Raw genomic sequence first — 27991 nt, 5'->3', positions numbered from 1 at the left:
CTCTGCCATCACACACGCCTTTATCCTGAAATGAATTTCTGCGTGTGATAAATTACCCTGAAACTCTAGGAAGAAGGAAAAAGGAATTTTTTAATTTTTCTCACCCTTCATCCTTGCAAAATGTCTCAAAGAGCTTCACGAGTATCCAGCGTAACTTTTGTAATATAAAACACAGCCACCATTTTCTTCCAACTAAGGTCTCTCTCTCTCTTTCTCTTCAGTCTCTACGACCCAAAACTCGGGAACACTCTCTCACAATCCCGCCACCTCGGCCCCCTCATTCACCATTTTCCCCCTGAAAATGGGGAAGAAAGGGGCAAGGTCAAAGACCTTTCTCTTTGACCATGCCTACTGTCACCTCTCGCTCTCCCCGGCTCGGTGTTAGGCTCCGCGATTGTTAAGTGCTCTGAGATGCTGCCCTGTGTGAAGGGTGCTACATAAATGCAACTTGTTGTTGTTGTTGTTCTCTATCTCTATCTAGTGGAGTCCTGTAGCTCAGTGGTTAGAGCACTCGCTTTGCAAGTGAGAGACCTGAGCTCAATTCCAGGCAGAGGGCGAAACCTTGGGCAAGTTTCCTTACTCCACACAGAGCCTAATAATAATCCCTCCAAAACAAAACAATAATAAATTGGTCACTTTCAATCTACGACTGTTTGTGGGACATTGCTGTGCGCAATTGGCTGCCGCGTTCACCCACAAATATACAGTCAATTCACTTTACAGTGTGTTCTGTGAAGCGCTTTGGGACGTCCTCCCGACGTGAAAAGCACTATATCAAATGCAAGGATTATTATTATTATTATCTCTCTGAAAGAAACAGCCATGAGGCCAGCGATTGGTTTTATCGGGAGGATTGTTGGCCAGGAAACCAGGAGAAGCTCATTCCCACACACATGGCTCAACCTCCCCTGAAACCATCACACAAGGGATCTGATCCTGTTGATCCCTGGTACTGATATTGGCATTCCCGTTTTATTCCCATTGTACCCTCAACTCCACAACCACGACCCCCGATGTCCTGACAGCTGTCTGTCCGACATTGAGTTCTGGACGAGAGACAACTTTCTTCAGCTCAATGTGCATAAAACTGAGGCCCTTCTGATTGGCTCACGTCAGCGCCTCCGCACCTCAGGCGCTGACAGCATCAGCTCCAAGGCCGCACTCTCCACCTCTCAAAGCCATCAGGAACCTCGGGGTTCTGTTCGACCCTGAGCTGTCCTTTCTTCCTAATATCAGCGCCACAACTGGCACCGCCTTCCACCACCTCCGGAACATCGCCAGACTACGGCACTACCTCACCCCTCACGCGGCTGAAACTCTGGTCCACACCTTTATCACCTCAAGGCTGGACTATGGGAACTCTCTCCTTGTCGGCCTTCCCGGCCCTCCCTCCACACTGCAGGTCATTCAGAACTCTTCAGCTCGTGTACTGTCCCGCACCAGACACCGCGCCCACATCACTCCCACCCTCGCTCGCCTCCACTGGCTCCCCATCCCCCAGAGGATCAAATTCAAGATCCTCATCCTCACCTACAAGGCCATTCACGGCCTCGCTCCCTCGTACCTCTCCAACCTACTATCCTCCTACTTACCTGCCCGTACCCTCCGTTCCTCTGGCTCCGGTCTGCTCCACATCCCCCGCCCCAACCGCCCTACCATCGGTGGCCGGGCCTTCAGCCTCTCAGCCCCGAGGCTCTGGAACTCTATCCCCCAGTGCCTTCGCCGCTTCCTCCCTTTCCTCCTTCAAGGCCGGTCTCAAGACCCTTCTCTTTGATCGTGCCTTCAGCTCCCCTCTCGACTCTCTACCCCCTCCTCACTCCCTCCCTTCCCTCCCCTCACCCTGACCATTTCACCCCAATGCTCGGGTCCTGACCCAACTGTACAGAGTCTTGGGACGTCCTCCCGACGTGAAAAGCGCTCTATAAATGCAATCTTGTTGTTGTTGTTGTATTCCAGTTGTGTTTCCCATTGTTTTTACCATTGTACCATCATTGGCTAACTCTGCATTTGGGCACCGCTCCCTCACAGACTCAGTTCAGTGTTTTTTGGCAGTGTCAACACATGCGGAAGCCCATCACTGCGGTTGAGAGGATCCAAACCAAAGTGAGAATTCCATGCATCCCACCTACACATGGAAATCCCAGCGTGTGTGTTGGGGCAATTGACATGGAGTCTGCTAACCAGCTAAACCCTCAGAGCTTGCTATTGAGAGCACTGCCTGGCAAGCTGTCCTGCTACTTGTCCAGCTAGGACCATCCTACCCATTAGGCCACAGAGTTAACAGGTTAACAGGCGGGAAGAATCCCTGTTGAAAGTGGGAATTTGCTGCTGAATTTGGCACAGGTTTGTGCAATGGATCTGCAATTCGCTGAGAACTAAGTCCTGCCTAAACCCAGCTCAATTCTCACGAGTGCTCTGAGCTGGAGTCAAGTCCCACTGGTGAAAAGACCGTCCTTCAGGGTTGTCAGTAGAGCACTTGCTCCACAAGCGAGAGGACCAGGGTTCAATTCCCAGGCAGGGCAAAAACCTCAGGCAAGTTTCCTTACGTTTGTTTATCTAGCAAGAGGTAGGAACCCAGTTGTTAGTCGTTTGGCAGATCACTTTCCGGGGGAAATAATCCCTCCAAAAAAAAATTTGATCACTCAATCCACAACTGTTTGCGGGACATTGCTGTGTGCGGGACACTGCTGTGTGCAACTGGCTGCTGGGTTTCGCCCACAAAATACACAGTCACTATAATTTATGGTATATTCTGTGAAGCGCTTTGAGACGTCTATGCAGTCTATGCTATGCAGTGCGGAGCTGCACTGAAGACTATATCACAATGTCGAGCTATGAAACTTTGCAAATTTCACCCCTATTTTCCAGATGGACTTTTAACCCAATTTTCCAGATAGACTGCGATATATAAAAACTGAATATCACAGAATCTCATTACTCAGGAAATGGCAGGTTATGAGATAATATTTGCTCACAAATCTGAGCCGAAGCAAAATTCCGATAGATTTCAGGAGAAGTTTCACTGACGATGAGAATAACTGTTTGACTATTCACTGCAGTGAGTAATCTCAAACTAGTCTGTAGATGGCACTGACACATTAAGGTCTGAATAACTGTACCAAGTTAGTATTTGTCAGCAAGATGAAGACACATGAAGAGGAAAGTCTGGAGGCGCGCCTTGAAGGAGGCGAGCGAAGGAGGCGAGGGAAGGGGGCGAGGCAGAGGGGCTCGGGGATGAAGTTGGGGGCGGAGAGGCTGAAGGCCCATCCTCCGATGGTGGAGCAGGCTGTTGCCTGCCGAGCGGAGGGAGAGGCAGGTTGGCAGAGTTTTAGAAGGTCACAGAGGTAGACTGTGGAGGGCTTTAAAAGTGAGGACACAGATTTTAAACTCGATCCTGCGGAGGATGGGGAGCCAGTGAAGCTGGGCGAGGATAGGGGTGATCGGCTCACAGAGCTTAGCTGAGCCCCGGGGCAGCAATGCCATCCTGTGATGTGGCTGTCTATCCATTGTCCCCTCCCGCCTTCCCTGGCAGACAGCAAAGGAGACCAGCTGGAACTACTGGCAGAGGTCAACAGGATCTTTCTTTAGAGCTAGAGGTTACCAGAGACACAACAAAACAAGAATTTGCTGGTGAAAGAAGACCAAGGTCTATCTAGTTCGCCTTCTACCATCCTGGCTTAACATGTCGTGTCCCCAAACTATACGCTCTATTAGCCCCAGATATTATTTTCTAGCAGAAATCTATCTAATTTGTTCTTGAAAAAAAAGCATTCTCTGCTTCCACCGTCTGTTTCCCTGGGGAGCCTGTTTACTACTCGCTCACTGAAGCAGTATCTCCGCAAGTCACACTGTGAGAAGCACTGCTGAGATCCATTAGAGATTCAATAGCCATTTAACACAACTGGTAGCAGCCTTGTGTGGCTTGCAGCTCAATGAAGCCCAGAGATGGCAAGTCCTGCTAATCGCACCTCGTGCCCAAGTTTGGTAAGTTCCACACTTTGAAGCACGGAAAGAGAACGACAACAACAACTTGCGTTTAGGGTCCCGGAGCGCTTGATATAATACAATGAGCAAACACCTGCACTGCAGACTGACCCGACCAGTCAACATAATCTACACCTGCAAAATGTATGTGAATAATCACAACCAACACAATACAACAATGGCCTAATCCACTGGGACAGGATGTTCAGGGCTGGAGGAATTTTTAGTTAATTTAACGGTACTAATCTTCTCTCTCTCCCCCCCACCTCCCCCACCCCATACCTTGGATCCTTAACTTTTTAACTGTGAAACGAATGGGTAATTAATCAACTTTTTCCACTGCAGTGTAGTGGTTAGTGAGCTCACCTCGCAAGCAAGAGGAAGTGGCTTTGATTGCCGGGCAGGGCGAAACTTTAAGCAAGTTTTCTTACTGTACACACCTTGTTTACCTACATAGTAGTAAATAGGAACCCTAATTGACAGGTAGCTTTCCAGAGGTAATAATCCCTTAAAAAATAAATAAATAATAATTTGGTCACTCAATCCACTCTGTTTGTGGGACACTGCTGTGTGCAATTGGCCGCCGCGTTTCTCGCACAAAATATATAGTCAATTCACTTTACAGTATATTCTGTGAAGCGCTTTGAGACGTCTCGAAGACGTGATAAGGCTATATCAAATGCAAGGATTATTACTATTATTATTGTCTTGTCAGGTTTCTCAGTGCTTAGGTCTATGTGGAGCAGAGTGGGTTAGAAAGATGTTACATTATGCGCTTTGACACAAAAAACATCTCAACCACTCATTAATGTCAACTCATCATCAGTCACCTCACAAGGTATTTAGTTCATAAGGACATAAGAATTTGCTGGTGAAAGAAGGCCAAGGTTCTCCAGTTTGCCTTCAAGCAGTGGCTTGACATTTCGCCCACAAAAATACACAGTCACTACACTTCAAAGTATATTCTGTGAAGCGCTTTGAGATGTCTCTAAGATGGGATAAGGTGCTGTATCAAATGCAAGGATTTATTCTCAGTATTAGTATTATTATTATCATTATTGTAATGTCCCAAACTATATACTGTATCCCATAATATTATTTCCCTAAATAAATAAATCTAATTTGCTTTTGAAAGAATCAACACTTTCAACTTCCACCAACTCCCTGGGTGGCTGTTCCATAAGTTTACTACTCGCTCACTGAAATAGTGTTTCCGCAGATTTGTTCTGAACTTACCCCCTTCAATCACAGGCCATGACCTCTGGTTCTACTGTTCAGTACAAGATAAAACAGCTTAACATGGGCGACGTTATCCAGTCCCTGTAAAAAAATGCTATCATATCGCCTCTCAATCTTCTCCTTCCTGGTGAGACCATGCCCAGTTTTTCTAATTGCCCTGATTGTGATTGGAGGGCACTATTGGACAGCAGAAGGTCCCACAGAATGACCAAATTGGAGGCGGAAGGTGAATTGTTGTGAAAGTAGGTGCCACATCCACCTTGGCCCCTCGAGTGGCCTAATACCCCCCCACCCACCACTAGTGAGATGTCTCAGAGACACCTCCAACACCAACGGCCAAACACAACAGCCAATAGCTCAAGTCAATGTTAATTATATCTCACTCCCTTGATATCTCACTCCCGCACCCGGTAAACAAAACCGGCCCGTGACGATGATTTCTCTCCTTCATTCTCCCAGTCACCGCCCCCACCATCCCCCAACTCGATCCCCCAACCCACCCGCCCAGCCCCACCCCCGCCCACCCCCTTTGCAAAGCTTTGTGTTGTTACTCACCCAAGGGCTGCCCAGCCACTATTCTGTTGTGTTCCCCCGTCACTGCCGCTCTGGCATTGCGTTCCAATACGTACTGCACAAATGCGTATCCTTTGTGTACAGAGCACCCCACTATCTTGCCGTATTTGCCAAAGATGGCCTCCACATCTGACTTCTTCACAATGGCTGTGTTTAGGTTACCAATGAAGACTCTGGAGTTGATGGACCTGGGATCATTTTTATTGGTCACATTACTGGTCATTGCCTTACTGGTCATTTTCCTCTATGAAGTGACCTGCAAAAGTATAAACGAATCTTTACCTTTTGAGCATAGAATGATGGGCGCGTTTCCGCCAAGCCCCACCCCACGCAGGGACTTGGAACCCACATCGCCTAAGCTGGCACTCCCGTGGAGTGGTGGTGGGGGGGTGGGGGTGGGGAGCGCTGCATTGTCGGAGGTCCCATCGTTCTGAGGAGACGTTAAACCAAGGTCCCGTCTGCCTGTTCAGGTGGATGTTAAAGATTCCGTGGCGCTGTTCGAAAAGACAAGGGAGTTTCTCTCTCCTGGTGTCCTGGCCAATAATTCCCCCCCCAAATAAAATTGGTCACTCACTCCGTGGCTGTTTGCTGGGTGCAATTGGCCCCACTTTACACAGTCACCCCACTTTACAGTGTATCCTGTGAAGCGCTTTAAGACGTCTCGAAGATGAGATAAGGCGTTGTATCAAATGCAAGGATTATTATTATTATTAATATTATTACTATCTGAATAGTAGTTGGAGGGACATGGCAGAGCCCTTGGGACCACTCTCAGGAAGAGGTTATCAGTGTGTGAACAATGAAGATTAATTAACAAAAAATGTATAAATGTTAAAAAGTTCCATTCGAAAACATTCCACCCGTTTCTTTGTGTGTTTTCCTAACAACGGGAACTGTCTGCAAGTGAACATTAGGGATCATCCCAACTCTCTCCCCTTTATATACCAGTGGGAGCTTTGAGCTCTCCTCCCTCAACAAAATAATGGACGGCACCTCCGACATCGCACCCCAACCCCCCCCCACTGTCACGAAACATCCTCACACACCGTCCACACCAGCACATCAGGGTACAGAGAAAAAACAAGCGTTATTACAGTGTGTATCAGTGCTGGGATGTGTTTGGTAACAAGGTAATTTATACTGGGCCCCACAGCAATTACCGGGAAGCACTTGGAGATGTTTGAGTGTTCCAGGAGAGACACTGGATATGAGAATTATCATTGTATTATTTCTTTGAAGCCTGCGTTCTGTTCAGTCTCTCTCTGTCTCTCTCTGCCTCTGTGGAAACACAGGACCTGAGCAGCTCATTGCTGTACAGGAAGCTAACTGCAATGTTTGCCATCAGTCCCTGTGCTGGTCCTTCGCTAATCCATCCTCTATTGTTACTGTTAATTTTCTCCTATAAGCAGCGAGTGGGTGAGGCTGTGGCAGACTGACTGGGAGGGGAGCGAATCTCGTCATTAACCCAACGAAGGTCAGACACAAGTGTTGCTGCCTCCGCTCAACTGGCTCTGGCCTCCTGCACGTCCCTCGTGTTCTCCATTTCACCATCGGTGGCCGCGCTTTCACCCACTACGCCCCGAAACTCTGGAACATTCTTCCTCTACCCCTCCTCCTTGCTCCTTCCTTCCCCATCTTCAGGTTGCACCTGCGGACCTTCCTATTCGACCGTGCGCACGGTCAACACCCACCCCCCGCCCCAATCTCCCACTGGCTCGGAGTCAGGCTACGCCATTGTCAAGCGCTCTGGGACGCTACCCTGCGAGAGGGGCGCTGTGTAAATGCAAGTTGTTGTTGTTGTGTATAGTCTTTGAGGGGCCTATCAATGGGCTCAAACGAGTTACTTTAGATCAAAGTGTCTGGCAAGACTGAGCAAAGGACCTTAGGCACGTTTCCTGACTCCTTAAACGCTCCTCTTGTGCTACCCTACAGGAAGTAGGAACCTGGTTGTTAGTCGATTGGTGGATCGCTTTTCTGGGGGTAATAATCCCTTGCCCCCAAAACTAATAATAATAATCATTTGGTCACTCAATCCACGACTGTTTGTGGGACACTGCTGTGCGCAATTGGCTGCCACATTTTGCCCACAAAACACACAGTCAATTAACTTTACGGCGTACTCTGTGAAGCTTTGACACGTCTTCAGATTACACCTAAAGACCTTCCTTTTCGACTGCCACTCCCCCCCCCCCACCACTATCCCGGCTCAGGGTCAGGCTCCGCCACTGTAGGCCCTCCGAGGTTCTGCCCCTCGTGAAGGGGGCTATATAAATACAAGTTGTTTTTGTTGCTGTTCGTTAGCTGGTTACCTGCACCAGTCGCCCCAACACACACTCAGGGATCCCCACATTCTTGCGAACCTGTGCCTAATACTTTTCGGAATTCGGTAAGCAGGGAGAAAGTGTACAATCCACTTTCCTTTGGATACTCTTAAGCACAGTGATGGATCAGATACCCAGTCAATTGCACACAGCACTGTCCCACAAACAGTTTATCAAAATATTATTCTTAATGTTATAATAACAATAATCTTTGGATTATTTGATAACATCCGTTGCTTCGGATGAGATATTAAACCAAGGTCCTGTCTGCCTGTTCACGTGGATGTTAAACATCCTATGGTGTTATTTGAACAGAGAAGGGAGTTTATGAATTGAAATGCTACTTTCTATTTAGTTGATTTAAGTGATAAAGAGTTCATTTAAATTTCTCTGCACTTTCATGATGTACATAATAATAATAATAATAAATGTACAGTATCAACGTCAGTTTAGTTCGCAGAACTTATTATTATTAAATTTTCCAGAAATTTCTGAAAATTTGTCGTTATGTAAAAAAAAAGTGATCCCGAGAGTAGACTTTACTGTAGAAGTTAGTGATTTACAAACATGTTCATTTATTGGTTTCATTCGATTGGTCTCGGGTAAAATGATACGATAAAATGAAATATCATAATCCAGTATTTAATTAAGCGATCAATATCTTTGTCAACAAAACGCACTGTCACTACACTTTGTAGTACATCCTGTGAAGCGCTTTGAGACTTCTCAACGACCTGATCAGGTGCTGTATCAAATACAAGGATTATTGTTATTATTATTATTTTCGTAGATTAGGTGTACAAATGTTCGGGGAGTTCGAAATTCGTTTCAATAAACCAAATTATTGATTATCCAATAACCAATTCACCGAATTTGACTGTATTATAAGAGTTCTATGAAGGGTATCTGTCATCACTGCGCGCATCACTTTATCAACCCCGGAGGCTATTTTCCTGCCCCTCTGAAATAGTTGACGTCCTCGAAACTTTCACAGGGAAATGCTGCTGAGCCCAGTTCCAGTGTTTTAGAAACTGATTGTTCTAATCAAGTGCTGAGCCACAGTGTGACAAACAGGAAGCCAATACTTACTCAATTCAACATTGTTCCCACTCAATATTATATTAGTTAGCCATCTAGAGAATAGCACGCGATACGTGCTGCGTTAGCTCTGCCCTCGCAGGTGTGAGGCAAGCTAGTGTTTCCTCACGCCAGTCAGTAAGCGCATCGCAGCCATTTCCTGTTGCTGAACTGGAAGGAAATGGCATTGTAATAATAATAATCCTTGCGTTTGATGTAGCGCCTTATCGCGTCGTCGAGATGTCTCCAAGCGCTTTAAAGAATATTCTGTACAGTGAGATTGACTGAATATTTTATGGGAGAAACGCGGCAGCCAATTTGCGCACAGCGGTGTCCCCACTAACAGTCGTGGGACACAGTCACTCCACTTTACAGTATGTTCTCTGAGGCGCTTTTTGAGACGTCTCAACGCTGTGAAAAGGCGTTGTGTGAAATACAGGGATTATTTATACAATGTTATTGAAGAATCAATCAACAGCGCCAACAACAACTTGCACTCTATACAGCGCCCTACAGACAGGGGAGACAATTAACCTCCGTACAACGCGATGCACTGAAATACTGACCAGCCGGGCGGGAATATGTGGATTCCCGGTGGATGGGGAGGAAGGGGATGTAGGCAGGGTCTGTGCAGTGCTCACACAGTTCCAGGCCACAGGCAATCTGTGAGCCTTGCGATCTCAGGCGTGCTTGGGAACAGTTAATTTGTTTTATCAGTACGAGATTAACAGCTCAATTGGCACAAGCCTGTAGCCCGACTGGTGTAAGCTTCATTACCAGCCTAATCATCTAATGAGAAATTCAATAAAACACATTGGTTCTTTCATACGGCACCTCTTTGCACAGTCTATTGTAACTTTTTCACCCCAGGATAATTTTCTTACCACCGCGACTCTCACGTGATGTTTAATTTTAATGCTAAACCTGACCTTTTAGAAAGAATTCATATTCGCAACTGATCTCTTATTAAAACACCAACCCAAATCCTGCAACCGCAATTTAATTCAATATATTCTATATCCATAGCCTATATCTACAGCCCATGTCTTTAGCCTATGTCTATTATAATCTATATATTCTATATCCAGCGCTGCGTAAAATTCATTTTTTTGTGTATTTCTTGTTACTTTGTTTTATCTATTAAAATGTTGTTTTATTTCTTTATGCAGTCCTGTGGCTCAGTGGTTAGAGCCCTCACCACACAAGTGAGAGGACCTGGGTTCGATTCCCGGGCAGGGCGAAACGTTGGGCAAGTTTTCTTACTCACACGCCTCTGTTTACCAGCAGTGAGTAGGAACCCGGTTGTTAGTCAATTGTTGGATCGCTTTCTGGAGATATTAATCCCTTCAAAAAAGTATATATGTATTTGATCACTCAATCCACAGCTGTTTGTGAGATACAAAATATACAGTCAATTCACTTTACATTGTGTGAAGCGCTTTGAGACATCTTAATGATGTAACAAGGGACTATACCGAACGAAGGATTATTATTCTCCTTAATACACACTATAGAAACCTTGGGAGCAATTGTTGCACAGGAATAAAGAATCCCAATCAATCCCATTGACTTAATACATTGTACATCACATCAGAGTGTTCAGTTTGAGAGCAGGAGCGAAAGGAAATGTGCTCATTCAGGTGCAGTGAAAAGCAGCTGTGAATGTACTGAGGAGATAGCACCTGAAAGCTGACAATGGTTCTTTATGGTGACACAAACACTGTCCAGCCTCGCTTGTCAGCCTGCACTCCACTCCCCCATGTAGAAAATCGCCAAGGAGAATGCCAGGATTCACGTTGAGGAAGCTCCGTTCACCCAGTGCGATTGGATCATAGTTCCTCCCCGCCACACGCAATCACTGAGGCAGTAACACACAGTTACTCTGCAAAGTAGCTAACGGCACACTTAAAGCAACTCCCCCTCCTCCCCCCCATCCCATGGCCCTCACCCCAATCACACATTCAATCTCTCAATCGATAATGATAATCCTCGCCTTTGGTATAGCACCTTCCACGGCAGGAGGACAACTCAAAGCACTTCACAGGATACACTGGAAAATGCAGTGACTGCGTACTAACGAACAGATATATTTGAGCCAGGTCACCTCCGTTCTCTTTTTGGAATAGCAGCACAGGATCTTTTAACGTCCACTTGAACCGGCAGAGGGGACGGTATTATCATCATTCGAGAGACTTCCGGTCTGCCTGTTCAGGTGGACGTTGAAGATCCCACAGCACTGTACAAAAAGAGAAGGGAGTTTCTCTCTCTCCCGGTGTGCAGAGTGGATTGACTGTATTTTTGGGGCAAAACACGGCAGCCAGTTTGCGCCCAACAGTGTCCCAAACAACAGCCATGGAGCGAGTGACCATTTTTTTTTTTTGGGGGGATTTGTTGGCCAGGATACCGGGAGAGACAAACACCCGTCTCTTTTGGTTTAACATCTCATACGAAGAAAAGCACCTCCGACAATGCAAAGCCCCATCCCTGTCCGAGAGCTCTGGAATTGGATTGGCTTTCTATTTCGGAATCGAAGGAGGGAATTGCAAAGTAAATGCATCCTGACGTCAGCCTGCCACTACACGCTCCCCGCGATAATTAATCTGCCGCAAATTGCAGAGCTGTGGGCGCATTGTGTGGAAGCCTGGAGACAAATACATCGCTGAGTAAATAGAATTGAGTGGATTTACTGAGCCTCTAACCTGGGCTCTCATTGACAAAGGGCACATCATACGCCAATTGCTAAGAATAGCAATGTTTTTGTTACTTATGATAATGGATTTTTATTTCTGAGACTCATGAACATAAGACACTGACATCGTCCTAAATAACAGCAGCTTTTGTGCTACTGTTATTCGGTTATTATTTTCAGTCTGATACAAGCAGAAACCCATCATCTTGCTCAAGAGACTCATATACATTAATATGTATAACATGTGGAGTCCCATTTGGTTAGCACGCAAATGAGAGTCCCAGGTGCCATTTCCAGTCGGAGCGAAGCGTTGGGCAAGTTTCCTTACTCCACACACACCTCAGTTTATCTGGCAATAAGTTGGAACCCTGTTGTTAATCGATTGGTGGATCGCTTTCCGGGGATAATTATCCCTCCAAGAAAAAAACATTTGGTCGCTCATTGGTTCGTGAGACACTACTGTGCACAACTGGTTGCTGCGTTTCGCCCATAAAATATACGGTCACTCCACTTTACAGTATATCCTGTGAAGCGCTTTCAGACATCTCAACGGCTGATCAGGCCCGATATCGAATGCAAGGATTATTATTATTATTTACATGGTGACTTTCTCGTCAGAAGAAGGTGCTTCACAGGATCCTCTGGAAGTCTGAGATGGGGTAGAAGGTGAGTTTTCCAGTGACATCCTGTGAAGGTATTTGAAACACCGCAATGATGTGATTAGGGCCACATATAAAAAGGCGTTTGATCATTTTGGCTATTTTCGTATAACACGTCTTTCAAAGCCACTTTGCTGTCTGTCTTCTCCCTCCTTCATCACGGCGATCCGTTTCATACTGTCACATCTCCCACTCACTGAGGAGGAAAGAGATACTCTGAGATACTTCCCGGCCTGAAGGGCGCTATATAAGTGCAAGTTGTTGTTGTGGTTGTGCTGGGCTGTGAATGTCGACCCTCAACCTTCTGACCCAGAGAGGAGACGAGAGAGCAAGCGAGCGACCGAGGAGAGAGAGGCAGTGACACAGCTCTCCCTCTCTCTCTCTCTCCAAAACCAGTTACTCTGCAGGAGATGAATTACAGCCCTTACTTTCTCCCCAACTGCAACGTAATGTATTTCTCAATGGCAATTCCCCCGCACTCTCCCCTGTGGAGCAGCTTTTATTGTTCTGTATTTTTAGAACTTTACAGTCGCTGATCATTATCAGTCCAGAGGGTCCACATGAAACCCGCCCCCCTCCTCGCTCTCTCTCTCTCTCGCTCTCTCTCCCTCTCTCCCTCTTTCTCCTGGCCAGCTTGCTGGAGCTTTGAGCCCACATGGTGAGACCGACAGGAATAATAACATCCACACGGTCGCAAAGGAAATCTCCCGCTGTGTCGGCTGCCTCCGCATTATCGACCAAAATAACTTGAGAGCTGGTGATTTCGAGCCGAGCTGGACCTGGGAACGCTGCTCAACGGATACGGGCTGATAGTGCCGGGATGCGTCGTTCCCGAATCTCCAGGCTCCCAGTCAGTCAGCCCTGGGAATCACATGGTTTAAGCTGACATTCCAATACAGTGCTGGGGGCTCGAGCGTGGGGGGGGGGGGGGGTGGTGTTGCATTGTCGGAGGTGCCACGGCAACATCCTACAAACAGCCATGGATTTTTTTTTATCCGGGGGATTGTTGGCCAGGACACCGAAAAGTGTAAGAGAAGGGAATTTCTCTCTCCGGTGTTCTGGTCAACATCTCCCGTGAAGGAGGGAATGAGGGGAGATGTCTCTCTTGTTTTCTCCGGCCCCTCTCGGCCAGCGCTGCCTCCGCCGAGGAGGACCTTCTCCGGTGAAGAGGCGGCAGCGTTTTCCACGAAGACCGGAGGGTTGAGACTGGGATCACCAGGAGGTCCTATGCGGAGCCTGTGACGTAGTCAGTCCAAGTACAGCGTCTCCAGGCACAGTGTGCGAGAGGCTCCTCAGGGCTCATTAGCAGCCGAGAAGACAACCAGAGAATGAGAGATGAAATATCTCCCATCCACCCAACCCACCCAACCCACCCATCCACCCACCCACTCACCTACCCACTGGGCAAAAGATGGAACCATTCTTTGCTCTCTCACTATGTGTGTCTCAAGTTGTGGCTCAGTTCCAACCTCCTGTACACAATAACACACCATAGACATTTATATAATAATCCTTGCATTTGATACAGCGTCTGATCAACTTATCTTCGAGACGTCTCAAAGCACTTCATGGAATATACTGTAAAGTGAATCGACTGTATGTTTTGTGGGCGAAATGTGGCAGTCAATTGCGCACAGCAGCGTCCCACAAATAGTTGTGGATTGAGTGACCAAGTTATTATTATTATTTTTAAGGGATTATATCCCCGGAAAAACCATCCGCCATTTGACTAACAACCGGGTTCCTACTTACTGCTGGGTAAACAGAGGCGTGTCGAGTAAGGAAACTTGCCTAACATTTCGCCCTGCACAGCAATTGAACCAGGGTCCTCTCGCTTGCGAGGCGAGTGCTCTAACCACTGAGCTACAGGACTATATAGCACCTTTCACATCGGGAAGATGTCTCAAAGCACTTGATGCAATGCTGGGCAATAGAATATTACAGCAACAAGTCCACACACACCTACACTGATGTTCCCCGCCCCCACCCCATTTCCTTCCTCAACCCCACCCACGAGCTCCCTCATCAAACCCGCTCTCTCGCTCTCTCTCTTTCCCCCTACCTTCCGGCCACACACCTTTTAAAATCCCCTCTTCTCCAAGCATCGATTTGATTCCGTTGTAAAATAATTGACTCTGCTTCAGCTATGAGCTTATAGTAGTTAATAATAAATAATAATATTCCCTGCACTTGATGTAGAGCCTTATCATGTCATTGAGACGTCCCAAGTTCCAAGTTCCCACTGCCCCCCAATCCCCCACCAGGCAATCACGCACCAGCCTGGGGTCAACTTGCTTACACTACTTCTACACACACCCTTTGTTTGACCTGATCACTCAACTCCACCATTGGCGCCCCGTGATTTCAGCTGCTAAGCCTGATCCTCTGGAGCTCCCTATCCTCAATCTCTTTGTCTCCCCCTCCCCTCCTCAACCACTTGTTTTCAAATTACACCTCTTTGGGAGTGAGGTAAGCAGGGCCTCCTTGGAGCAGAATTGGGATGCATTCTCAGGAATTCTCAGATTGGTTTGGATACTCTTAAGCCTCTTAAGCAAGGTGATGGGTAGGGTGGTCCTAGCTGGACAAGCAGCGGGAAAGCTTGGTCAGACAGCAATATCAATTGCAAGCTAAATAGTTTTAGCTGGTTAGAGTCCAACAGTTACCACAACGCACACTCTGGGGTCCCCAAGCCTTGGCTCTTGCCAACCTTTGCCTAATAATTTCCGGAATTAGGTAAGCAGGATGTGTCCCTCCAGGGAGAGAGGGAGGGAGAGAGAGAGAGAGCGCATTCCATTCCAACAATCCATCTAGTGTGGAAATCTCAGCTTGGTTTGGATGCTCATAAGCAACGGTGATGGGTTTCCGCAAGTGTCAAACACCCGGCTGGGCACAAAATGTCAACTTGCACCTCCAGACTTTCCTCGTGTCAGTGGAAGAGGCCACTGAACCAGCCGTTGTAGGGGATGTGATGAGGGGAGACAGCCTGAGACTGTCAGTGTCTCAGTCACTGATGGTCAGAGATGTTCTGAGCAGAAGGTTCTGGATCCAAGCGCCACCTGGGACAATAACAACAACAACAACAAATTGCATTTACACAGCGCCTTTCACTTCGGGAGGCCATCCCAAGGCGCTGGACAGCGAAGGGTCCTGGGGGCTGGAGTCACGGGGGTGTTGAGGTATATTGATGTTCACAGCACAGAGGGAGGCCATTCAGCCCATCGTGCTCTTGGCCAGTCCGTTGCTCTTTTACATTGTTGGTTTAGTTTTTAAAAATGTTTTGTCTGTAAATACACAGTCACTAAACTTCAAGGTAAAAATCCTGGGACTTTTCCGCGACGTGATCTGTCACATTCACGGTTTCCGATCTCCTATAGAAATGGCACTCGTTCCTGTAAAAGTGTGTGAGATACACAGACAACGAGAATCACACTGTCATCTTCCAGATCAGGTACTTAACAATGAATCACAGTCCCAGAGACAAACAGCGACCATCAGAGGCTCAGACTGACAGGCACAGAGAGTAACGATAATAATAATACTAATACTAATAATCTTTCCATTTGAAACAATGCCTTACCACGTCGTTGAGACGTCTCAAAGCTCTTCACAAAATATAACGTAAAATCGATTGAGTATTTTGTGGGCAAAAGGTGGCAGCCAATTGCACACAGCAATGTCCCACAAACAGCCATGGAGCGATTTATTTGGGGGATTATTCCCTGACTGTCCAGTGCCTTGGGATGTCCTCCTGATGTGAAAGGCGCTTTACAAAAGTAATTTGTTGTTGTTGTTGGCCGGGACACCAGGAGAGAGAGAGAGAAAAATTCTCTTTTCGAATAGCGCCGTGGGATGTTTAGCGTCCACCTGAACAGTAATAATCCCTTCACTCAATCCACGACTGCTTGTGGGAAGCTGCTGTGTGCAATTGGCTGCTGCGTTTCGCCCACAAAATACAGTCAATCCACTTCATGCTGTATTCTGTGAAGTGCTTTGAGTCATTTAAATGATGTGATACAGCGCTATATCAAATGCAAGGATATTGTATATATATATGTTATTTTATATAATATATTATTATTATAAACCCTTTATTGGGATTATCGTGATCTGTCTGAAGCAATTTCTGGGTGTTGGATTGGATCCATTAAGAAATATGTCATTTCTGGTTGATTCCCCCAATTGATTCTACCCATTTAAGTCCTGCCGATGAGCATGGCTGACTGATGTGTTATTAGCAGTGCCCAGGAGTACTGCAGACCCACTTAGCTCAGGAATCAGACCAGAGACCGTCACAGAGGGTTGGCTGAATTCCGACATTCCATCGGCAGTCACATCGCTTTACAGCATAGCCCGTGGAGTGCTTTGAGACGTTTTGACGATGTGATAAGGTGCTACATTGGGTGCGAGGATTATTCTCTCGCTCCTACTTTCATTTAAAGCCCAGGATTATATGAAGCATTTCACCCAAGTCTACCTCAGCAGTGATGTTGTGTTAATAGGAGCTCTGCTTGTTGGCATTATGGTCAGCAGCTTCAGTGGAAGATCTTATTCGGAGCTGAGCTGTGCAGGAAGCAGGACATGGGGGTCAGTGTTGGAGCTCATTAATCCTACAGCACAGAGAAAATGTCAATCAGACACTCTCTTTCATCTTATTTACACGGAGATAGATTTCCTACCTCAGCCCTTAGTGACATTCTCATTGGCTCATACACTCTGGTCTCACTCCCTGACACAGCTCCTGTCAAACTGCTCTCTCTCTCGCTCAGTTCTGCCTCATTCCCTCCATCTTTCTCGTTCCTTCCATTTCTCTCCCTCCCTCCGTCTCCCTCACTCCCTCCATCTCTCTCACTTCCTCCACTTCCCTCATTCCTTCCATCTCGCTCACTCTTTCCATCTCTCTCAATCCCTCCATCTCGATCACTCTCTCTATCTCCCTCCATCTCCCTCATTCCCTCCATCTCTCTCACTTCCTCCACCTCCCTCATTCCTTCCATCTCTCTCGCTCCCTCCATCTCCCTCACTCCCTCCATCTCTCGCTCCCTTCATCGCTCTCACTGTTGTTCTTCCATCTCACTGCATCCTGAAGTATTGTGCTGGGTTTACCTTTTTGAATCTTGTTTAAAATGTTATACATCTGAAGACTGAAGAGCTCAGCTTAATAATAACAATTATAACAACAACATCAATAATAATAATACTTGCATTTGGTATAGGGCCTTTCACACAGGAGGACTTCCCAAAGCACTTGCCAGGATTTTATTTTATTTTGGGGGGAATTGTTGACCAGGACAAATGGAGAAACTCCCTTCTCTTTTCGAATAGCGCAATGGAATCTTTAACGTCCACCTGAACAGGCAGATGGGACCTCGGTTTATCCAAAGGACAACATCTCCAACAATAGAGCACATCCCGAGCACTGCCTGGGAGCATCAGCTTACACTGTGTGAGTTCTGGTCCTGACCTGGGACTTGAACCCCCGACCTTCTGACTCAGAGACGAGAGACACAGCACCAGGCTAATCATGGCTCATAGCTCATTCCTCTATCGCTGGGGATCACCCTTGTTGCTCTTCTCCGCGCTGTCTCTAGAGCCTGGGCAATGCCCTTATGTCACAATGACCAGAACTGTCGTTGGGTTGACCCTAACTGTCAGGTGTGGGAATGATTGAGGGAAGCAGTGATGCTCTGAGTGCTGGTCAGCAGAGGAGAGGGTGCGAGGGAGAGAGGGAGAGAGTGAGATAGGGAGGGATGTAGTCAGTATGGGTCTCAGTGTAGAGAGGGAGGAAATGGTGTGGTCTGTGTTAGGCTCAGTACAGATACTCTGCTGGTTTGTTCACCTTTAAACATCAGGAAGCGTTTCTGCATATATGTGGATTAGATAGATCGGCTGAGAGTCTATTACACAGTCTGTGCAGTGAATAGTGAGTGTGCCCGTTGACATACATTGGCCCTTTCATTCATTGTCTGCTGTGTTATATGAACAGCCTGTGAGCTCAGAGACTCATGTGCTGGAATGAGATATGCACTGCAGTGTGCCAGCACTTTGGGACAAGATTCAAACCCAACTCCACGAGGACCATCGACAGCAACACTGTGATGAGGGCAGGGGACAGTAATGTGTACAGACTGCACAATGTAAGGGAGAGCATTACCGCATCGAGAGAGACTTTTTTTTTTGGTCAGCCGGGTGTCTGACACATGCAGAACCCCATCACTGTGCTTAAGAGTATCCAAACCAAGCTGAGAATTCTGTGCATCCCACCTGGAAACCCCAGGATTGTTGGAATAGAATGCGCTCTCTCTCTCTCCCTGGAGAGGCACACCCTGTTTACCTAATTCCGGAAAGTATTAGGTCAGGTTGGCAAGAGCCAGGGCTTAGGAGACCTCAGAGTGTGCGTTGGGGTAACTGCTGGAGTCTGACCAGCTAAAACCACAAAGCTTGCCATTGATATAACTGTCTGGCCAAGCTTTCCCACGGTTTGTCCAGCTAGGACCACCCAAACCATTAGGGCTTTGGCTGCAGGGTTAACAGGAGCTGAGTGGGAGGATTCCCTGCCCCCAGTGACTGGTCTGCCCTTCCAAATCCTGCCGATGAAACAAGGTGACAGAGAGAGAAACAGCAACAGCGAGAGCAAAAAACGAGTGCAACAGAGAAAGAGATAACTGATATACAGAGAGAAAAACTCAGTGAGATATAACACTTGTGGGTTGAGTGACCCAATTTTTTTTGTAGAAACAGCGTAACAGAGACAGCAGTATACAGAGCGAGAAACAGAGCGAGAGACACAGCGCGAGTACCATCACAACCAACAACAAATTGCGTTTATATGGCGCCTTTAATTTCGAAGGACGTCCCAAAGTGCTGGACAATGAGGAGTTGGGCCCAGACACTGAGACACACAATATACCGAGAAAACAGTGGTCAGTTTTAGTCTCGTTGTGCTCATTCTGTTGTCAGCAGCCTAAGGGTTAACAACGAGATTTCTGAGACAAGGCGACTCATTAACACACCGAACAGGAATGGGCAGAGCAAACACATCCTGTGAAGCAAACGTAAAATGTGCTTCTCAACATATGAGCTTCCAATTAATATTTAAACTCTTATTTCCCTCACAGATCAGAGAGATTACCTTATAATTCCATGCAATATTTTCTCAGCCGTGAAGCTGAAATGTGTGAAAGATTAAATGTAACCCAAACTCTTCTCTTATTAGAATTCGAAGCTAAAGAGGAGCTTTGTTTTCAAAACTCTCACCCGGTTGATGTAAAGTTGTGAATTCTAAACGTGGGGGAGAACAGTGAATGGCCACTGGCTGATCATTGCTGGAAAAAAAACAAAGACAGGTTAATGATAATCCTTGCATTTGATATAGCGCCCTATCAGGTCGTTCAGAAGCAGAATATATTGTAAAGTGGTTGGTCTGTATTTCAGGGGTCTGCATTGTGCGGAGGTTAATTTTGTGATTGACTATTTCATAACATTATACAATAATCCTTGCATTTGATATAGCACCTTATCACGTCTTCGAGACTTCTCAAAGTGCTTTGCAGAATATATCGTACAGTGGATTGACTGTTTATTTTGTGGGCGAAACGCAGCAGCCAATTGCACACAGCAGCGTCCCACAAACAGTCGTGGATTGAGTGACTGATTTTTTTTAAGGGATTATTACCCCCGGAAAGCGATTCACCAATCATCTAACAACCGGGTTCCTACTTAAAGCTGCGTAAACAGAGGCGTGTGGAGTAAGGGAATTTCACTAAGGTTTTGGCTCGCCCCGGAATCGAACCTGGCTCCTCTCGCTTGCCATGTGAGTGCTCCAACCACTGCCCTACAGGACTCCACAATCTTGCCAGAATCCTCAGCCTCCCGTCCTCACGTCACAGTATCGAGATGTTTCTTAAATGAGTCCAGGGTCCTGACCTGAACTAGCCCTCCTGGTAACACTGGCTCAGTGTTGGCAGCTCCCTGGCCTCTGATTCAGAGGGTTGAGGAACATGAGAACTCTGTCCTTGGAGGACAACAACAACAACAAGTTGAATTTGTATAGCACCTCCAGAGCACTTAGGACAATCCGGTTCAGTGCTGGGGGAGCGCTGCATTGTCAGAGAAAATGAAAAGAGAAAGGAGTTTCTCTCGATGTCCCGGCCAACCAACAATCCCCAGATAAGATGGTTGTTCTCTTCATGTTTTGGTTGCTGCGTGAAAGGTGCTATACAAATATAATGTTGTTGTGTGCAAATTGGCGGCTGTGTTCACCTACTCTTCACAACAAATCCCTGTGAAGTGTTTTGGGATATTTTGACGTTACAGGCAAATGCAAGGAAATATTATCTGGATATTTTAGATATTTTAGCACACGCTGATCATAACTGCTGTCACATTACAACTCCAGGAAATCCCGGAATCCTGAACCAAGCTCTGCATGTATTGTTTTGTTTAGTTATTGCCCCTTCTCTTTTCGGAATGATTGTGAGATCTTTAATGCTCAGCGCTGAGCTGGATTGTCAAACCAGACTATGTGCTCGAGTCCTGATGTGCGGCTTGTACCTACAACACACAGTGATGGTGATATGGAAAATATTCACAGGTTCTGGAATTGTGAAGGAGCCTTCCTGCTCCGAAATTCTGTAGAGGAAAAAAAGTCCTTTCGCTAATCATTCTCCAATCCCAGCTCTCACCCCAATGCGCACTTTACACTGCCTGTTTCAGCGTTCTCTAATTCCCTCTCCACCAACACCATTCTTCCAAGTGACTTTATCACACCCTTAAACTGATCTTTCTCTATCGCTCAGGTCCGTATGCGTCTGATATTGTTGTCTGAAATCTTTATTCGCTGAACAATGAACACGTCTTCCATTCAGGTCGTAGGGCCTCAGCGATTCGGGTGAAATGTTAGTTGGTGGAATGCAGAGCCTCAGAAATCTCCCACACAGCAGGAGGCCATTCAACCCATTGTATTAATGTTGGGATACCCCAAAGGGCTTCACAGGATAGACTGTTACCCTCGCTCTCAGCTTCAAAGCCCTCCACGGTCTTGCTCCCCCCTACCTCTCCGACCTGCTAACCCTCTGCCCCCACACTCTGGAACTCTATCCTGCAATCCCTCCACCTCATCCTCTCTCTCTGGCCTCTTTCAAGTCCTGGTTATTGATCTGAAACTCACACCTTCTCGTCCTCAGTGCTCAGCGGCAGAAATAGTTCCTCAGCGTTTATCCCCTCAAATCCTCGATTTCAAACACCAGAAGTAGATCGCTTGCCGATGAAGAGCCTCACCGATGAGGAAGATGCGGAGCCCTGAGCTGATGAAGGGGCGAACACAGAGGCCAGCACCAGCACCAAACAATCATTTGTTCCTGACGTGTTTAATAGACTCTTGCAGATGAATACACAGAGTTGGCATCTGCAGTAACAGGCATCAGTGTCCCAGGCCACTCTGCTGCTCTGATCACTTTTAGACAGAGTAACGAAGTTTGACATATTTAAATATCATTCAGAAGATTTCCCAACTTCCTGAACTCTGGTGATTTGCTTGTGAGGATACTTCATTACAATTAATCCCTCATCCGGCTCAACAATGGCAGGAGGTCATTCCGGAGAGAGCAAGGGAAACGAATGCAATTTTTATGACCTGATTCAAACACATTGTTCTGAGCCTCTGGGTTGCAACCACTTTATATTTGTCTCTAACCTCACAGAGTTACAGTTTGTGGATCAGGGCCCGGCTGGATCCAAATCAGGTCCAGGCCTTTACAGGTGGATGTTTAAGATCCCACGACGCTCTTCGAAAAGAGAAGGGAGTTTCTTTCTCCCCGTGTCCTGGCCAACAATCGCCCCAGATAGAATTGGTCACTCGCTCCATGGCCGCTTGTGGAACACTAAATTGGCCCATGTCTTCGCAGGGTTAGGGAGTGGGAAATCTCCCTATCCAGAGAGAGTGAGTGCGCATGTGGTGTGTGTGTGCGTGCGTGTGTGTGTGTGTGCGTGTGTGTGTGTGGCAGCCAGGTGGGCAGAGGTCAGGCTTGGTGTGATGCTCTCTACAATTGAGTGATCTCCTGACCATCGCTGCCAAGCCTCACACTTGCACAATTATCTTCAAGAGCCTATTTGGACAACAACAACAGCAACTTGCATTTATACAGCCCTTTCTTGCGGGAAAGGGTCTCGGAACGCTTCATAGTGGCGGTGCCTGATGTCGAGCCTGGTGGATGGAGGAAGTGACCGTAAGCACGGCCGAACAGGAAGGTCAGTAGAGCGGGGCAACGAGAGACCATGGACCCACAACCAGCAAGAGACCGGAGCAGGAGCAGAGAGGCGCGGTGGATGGGGGGGGGGGAATTAGAAAAATAATTGAATAATAATAACAACATTTTTTTAAAATTTAATTTTGGCTGAAAATTTGCACGTGAATTTGTTGAATTGTACAAAGTGGATCTAATCTCGTGGGATTTACATGGTTCATTCCTGGCCTCCGCCCATCTCACGCCAAATGCCAACGAAACCTCAGCCCCGCTTTTCTCACACCCCACCTTGACTTCTCAAGTGCACCTAATTCCGGAAAGTACCAGGCGCAGGTTGGCAGGAGCCAAGGCTTGGGGGGGACCACCAGAGTGTGCGTTAGGGGAAACTGCTGGAGTCTAACCAGCTAAACCCACATAGCTTGCCATTGAGAGCGCTGTTTGGCAAGCTTTCCCGCTAGGACCATCCTACCTGTTATGGCTTTTGCTGCAGGGCTAACACGAGCTGAGTGGGAGGATTCCCTGCGCCCAGTGACTGGTCTGTCCTTCCAGGTCCTGCCGATGAGCCAGTCTGGATTCCCACATTCTGTTGCCAGATATATCACCTTGGATCCAATTCAGCTCCATGGAGACCCTGCTTACTCCCCTCCCCCGCCAAGGAGGTTAGAATCGTATTAAGTCAGGGCTGCACTGTAATACTGTGACTCCATTACGCAGAGCAGTGTCTCAAACACAGCCACGAGGGGAATGACTAATTCATCTCTTTTCTCATAGTGTCAGGGGATCATTAACACCCGAAGAAAGAGATGAGGATTTGGGTTACTGTGTAATACATTGCCTAAGTTACTGTGTAACACAAAGGACAAGACCTCTGACAATGATGCATTGAGCTTAGTTCCTGCCCCAAAAAACAGCACTGCCCTCTGACCCTCTCTTTGACATACCCTTCCTGTGTAAGGGGAGCCCAGAACTGGACACAATTCTCCAACACAAAAAAGATTTAGTTCAGTCATGTTTCCTTAATAATATCAATGGTGATAATCCTTGCATTTGATATAGAGCCTCATCAGGTCTTCGAGACGCCTCAAAGCGCTTCACAGAAAATATAAATATAAATATACGGTAAATATACTGAATTGCCTGTATACACTGAATTGCAGCCAATTGCGCACAGCAGTGTCCCACAAACAGTCGTGGATTGAGTGACCAAATTATTATTTTTTTTTCATTTTATTTTTGAAGGGGTTATTACCCCCAGAAAAGCGATCAAGCCAATCGACTAACAACCAGGTTCCTTCTTCCTGCTGGGTAAACAGAGGCGTGTGGAGTAAAGAAACTCACCTCATGTTTCGCCCTGCCCGGGAATCGAACCCAGGTCCTCTCGCTTGTGAGGTGAGTGCTCTAACCACTACACTACAGGACTCCGCTCCTCATACCCAGGCTCAGGCAGGCAACTGTTGCAGTAATAAGGTCCCTCTCGGCAATCTATTCACACTCTTTGCTCATTCTGTTTAAAATCAATAGCTTTTCGCCTTCCAACCCCATATTGGCTTTGAAGGCTTCTCTCCCTCTCATAGTAATAAGACAGTTAAGCTGGAACTGGGGCTCCACAGCTAATCCTAGAAACTGTTCCAATTGGTTTTCTGTCCCCACTGACAGCACAAACCCTGCTCGAGCATTCACTCTGATCATTAGTGAATGTGAGGGAGGAACCCAAACATGGGCCTCAAGCACCTGGCTGGCTGTCCGGGCTGCAATCTGCCGAGGATTATTCACCGAGTCCAGGATTTCCATACATTATAGTCGCGGTTGATTAACTAGTTGCCTGTCTCTGCTTTAGCGGATTTAGTTTCTGTCTCCGTTCGCCTGGCTGCGGCCTCTTCCTTGTCCCCAGGACTCTCCACCCCACCATCAGCGGCTTTGCTTTCAGCCGCTGCACTCCAGAGCTGTGGAACTCTCTTCCTCAATCCCTTCGCTTTGTCCCCTCTCTCCCCATTTTCAGGTCGTGCTTGAAGACCTTCCTCTTCGATCGTGCCTCCGGTCACCTTCCCCCTCCCCCTGACTCAGCATTCGTGTGAAGGGAGCTGTAAAAATGCAAGTTTTTGTTGTCGTTTCTCCTTTTTTTTCAGCCTTCACTAAGGCTCGGGATTGATAAATGCTCGGAAGGAAGTGCCCAGGGGCACACTGAGGAGACTCAGAGAGATGAGATACTGACCTCAATGGCACTGTACCCGAGCTCACATCCCAGGAGTCCCGTAGCGTAGTGGTTAGTGCACTTGCCTCACAAGCGAGAGGACCCGGGTTCAATTCCCAGACGGGGCTAAACTTTCGGCCAATTTCCTTACTCCACACGCCTCTGTTTACATAGCAATAATTAGGAACCCGATTGTTAGTCGATTGGTGGATCACTTTCCGGGGGTAATAATCCCTTCCCCCCCCCGAAAAATCCTGTCATTCAAATCTACGACTATTTGTGGGACACTGCTGTGTAATTTGCTGCCGTGTTTCGCCCACAAAATATTCAGTCGATTCACTTTAGAGTATATCCTGTGAAGCGCTTTGAGACGTCTCAATTACTCTATAATTAGGCACTATATCAAATGCAAAGATTATTTTCTTATTATCATCTCAGAAAAATGAGCGGTGAGAAAGAATCGTTTCATCACATCAAAACTTTTCAAAGTGCTCCGTGATGAAGTGTTTGCGGTCAGTTGTAGTGACTGTTCTGGTAGTGATCTTAATACCTATAAGGCCATACAAACAGGCCATTAGACTGTAGGACTGTTGGCCAGGACAGGGGGTAGAAACTCTCTAGTGCCTTGGGACTGTTAACATTGCTCAGTTACCAGAATCTTCTCAAGCTGTCTCAGTTTTGTAGCCTCTTCAAATTCCACACTCACTTCCCCAACTTCCACCTGTCACTCAGTGGTCTCGAAGGACCCTTCTCTCCTGGCTTTTGCTGGAATAATGCAGCAACACAATAAGTACTTGGCAGCACAGAGCTGTGTTTTAGCTGGTATCACGATCAGTGCTCAGTATTGCTTGGCCCTGAGCTAGCTCCGCATTGAAAGGAAATATTCTTTGCCGAGTGTAAGTGAACCCAGATACACAGCCTGCAATTCCACCCACTGGAAACTACATCTCCACTGGCGGCTCAGTTAGTAAAGCCACTGGGCAGCATGCAGCAGAACTGTGCAGAATGGGAAGGTGACAGGTTCATTAGTTGTGTGCTGAGGTGTATTTATAGGTTAGTGGTTAGAGCACTAACAAGCGAGAGGACCTGGGTTTGATTCCTGGACAGGGCGAAACCTTCGGCAAGTTTCTCTTACTCCACACGCCTCTGCTTGCCTAGCACTAAGTAGGAACCCGGTTGGTTGTTAGTCGATTGACAGATCGCTTTCCGGGTGTAATATTCCCTCAAAGAAAATTGGTCACTCAATCCACGACTGTTTGTGGGACGCTGTTGTGTGAAATTGGCTTTTGCATTTCGCCCACAAAACAGACAGTCAATTCACTTTACAGTCTATTCTATGAAGCGCTTTGAGATGTCTCGAAGATGTGATAAGGCGCTGTATCAAATGCAAGGATTATAGTTACACGATCTGAGCTCCTTGCTAACTGTTCTCCAGTGCTGCCGCTTGCAAAATGCACCTGGATGAACATCACAATGGAGATAGAGTTGCTGTGTCCATGAATTAATTTCCAGTCGACATTCACTGTCTGAACGACTAGTTACATTCATACAGTAATTTTCATGACAACAAAAAAAAAGACATTTATACAGGGAGGATGTCCCAAGGCACTGGGCAATTAAGGGTTTGTACCTGAGTTGTGGGTTGGAATCAAGAGGGTTGGAGGGTATTTTTTAATTGATTTATATTATAAATAAAATTTATATTTATGAACAATATAAATATAAATCAGCTCCGTCTGCTCGGGCTACTATCAGAAATTTATATCATAACTTTAATATAAATTGATTTTAAAATGTAATTTAGTTATTCACGGAATTAACTGGAAAGCTCGCATCCAAATTAAATCTGAATTTTAGAATTATCCTTGCAGGGTCATAAATATTAAGTGATCTCAAGGCTAAGAGCATGCAGCATCGCCCTGGGGAATATACTCAAGCAGATTCTTCATAGATTTTGCCGTTTAACTTGCGAGATTTGCGAAATGGTTAAGAGATTTCTGAAGCCTCCGAATTCCTCACCTTCAAAGCCCTCCACGGCCTTCAGCCTTTCTGCCCCCACCCTCTGGAACTCCATCACGCAGGCCCTCCGCCTCACCCCCTCCTTTGTGTCCTTCAAGACTTGTCTCAAGACCCTCCTCTTCGACCATGCCTTCGGTCACCCTCCTACCCCCTACCTTCCACGCTCGCCACTCCTCCTGATCCCAACCACCAGCTCGGGTGCAAATCCCTGACTGTCTAGTGCCTTGGGATGTACTCCTGATGTGAAAGGCGCTGTGTAAATGAAATTTGTTGTTGTGTTCCTATCCCACAGGGCTCTCTGTGTAAATTCCTTGTTTTCATCATCAAAGAAGCAGAAGATAAAAGGCTTTGATTATAGTTCGAATGTCAAGGTTCCTGTAATGTGATTGTTTTGGCTGCTCTGTTTGCTCGGGTTCCTATCTGGATTGCATTAACATGTAGTCGGTGAGGCGGACAAATCAAGCTGACTTCATCGTTCCTCACTGGGCAGCACACCATCTGTAACGTTATCTATTCAAAGCAAAGTGATCTTAACATCAGACAAAGGTGCAAACACACGTCAACATAGAGCAGTGCAGTCAAACAGAGAGGAGGGCAGAGGATCACAGAAGTAACCGAACCTGCTCCCTGTGGGGAAAGTGACTTCCAAACGTAATTTTCTTTTGAAGATTTTCATGTGAATTTATATCCTCTGGATGTGGGGCTCGTGAGGTAAAGTCCCCTTTGATATAATGCCTTATCACGTTGTCGAGACATCTCAAGGAGTGTTTTTGGCAGGTCAGGGTGTTAAGGGATATTGGGAGAAAGTGGGAAATTGGAATTGAAAGGATTAGTTGAGGTACAAATCAGCCATGATCTAATTAAATGGCAAAACAGGCTCGAAGGGCTGAATGGCCTCCTTCTGTTCCTATGTTCCTATGAGTGTCACTGGATTTACTATAAAAGTGTAGTGACTGTGTATTTGCCAGGTTTATTATTTTGTGCATGAACGCAGCAGC

General features: G+C 46.7%; 1 protein-coding gene across 2 annotated transcripts in view; it reads right to left on the bottom strand.

Moving 5' to 3' along the window:
* The window catches only part of LOC103186664 (RNA-binding Raly-like protein), a 215206-nt gene that overhangs the window by 104646 nt on the left and 82569 nt on the right, over positions 1-27991 (bottom strand). For both annotated transcript variants that reach the window (XM_042340296.1, XM_042340295.1), the window contains one exon: positions 5779-6052. In XM_042340296.1, the coding sequence (XP_042196230.1) occupies positions 5779-6034 (256 nt within the window). In that variant the 5' untranslated portion in view covers positions 6035-6052. The remainder of the gene's footprint in view (positions 1-5778; positions 6053-27991) is intronic.

Source organism: Callorhinchus milii, unplaced genomic scaffold (assembly GCF_018977255.1).
Source record: "Callorhinchus milii isolate IMCB2004 unplaced genomic scaffold, IMCB_Cmil_1.0 Scaffold14, whole genome shotgun sequence".
In the NCBI taxonomy this organism is placed as follows: Eukaryota; Metazoa; Chordata; class Chondrichthyes; order Chimaeriformes; family Callorhinchidae; genus Callorhinchus; species Callorhinchus milii.
This window is presented reverse-complemented; position numbering and strand designations above follow the sequence as displayed.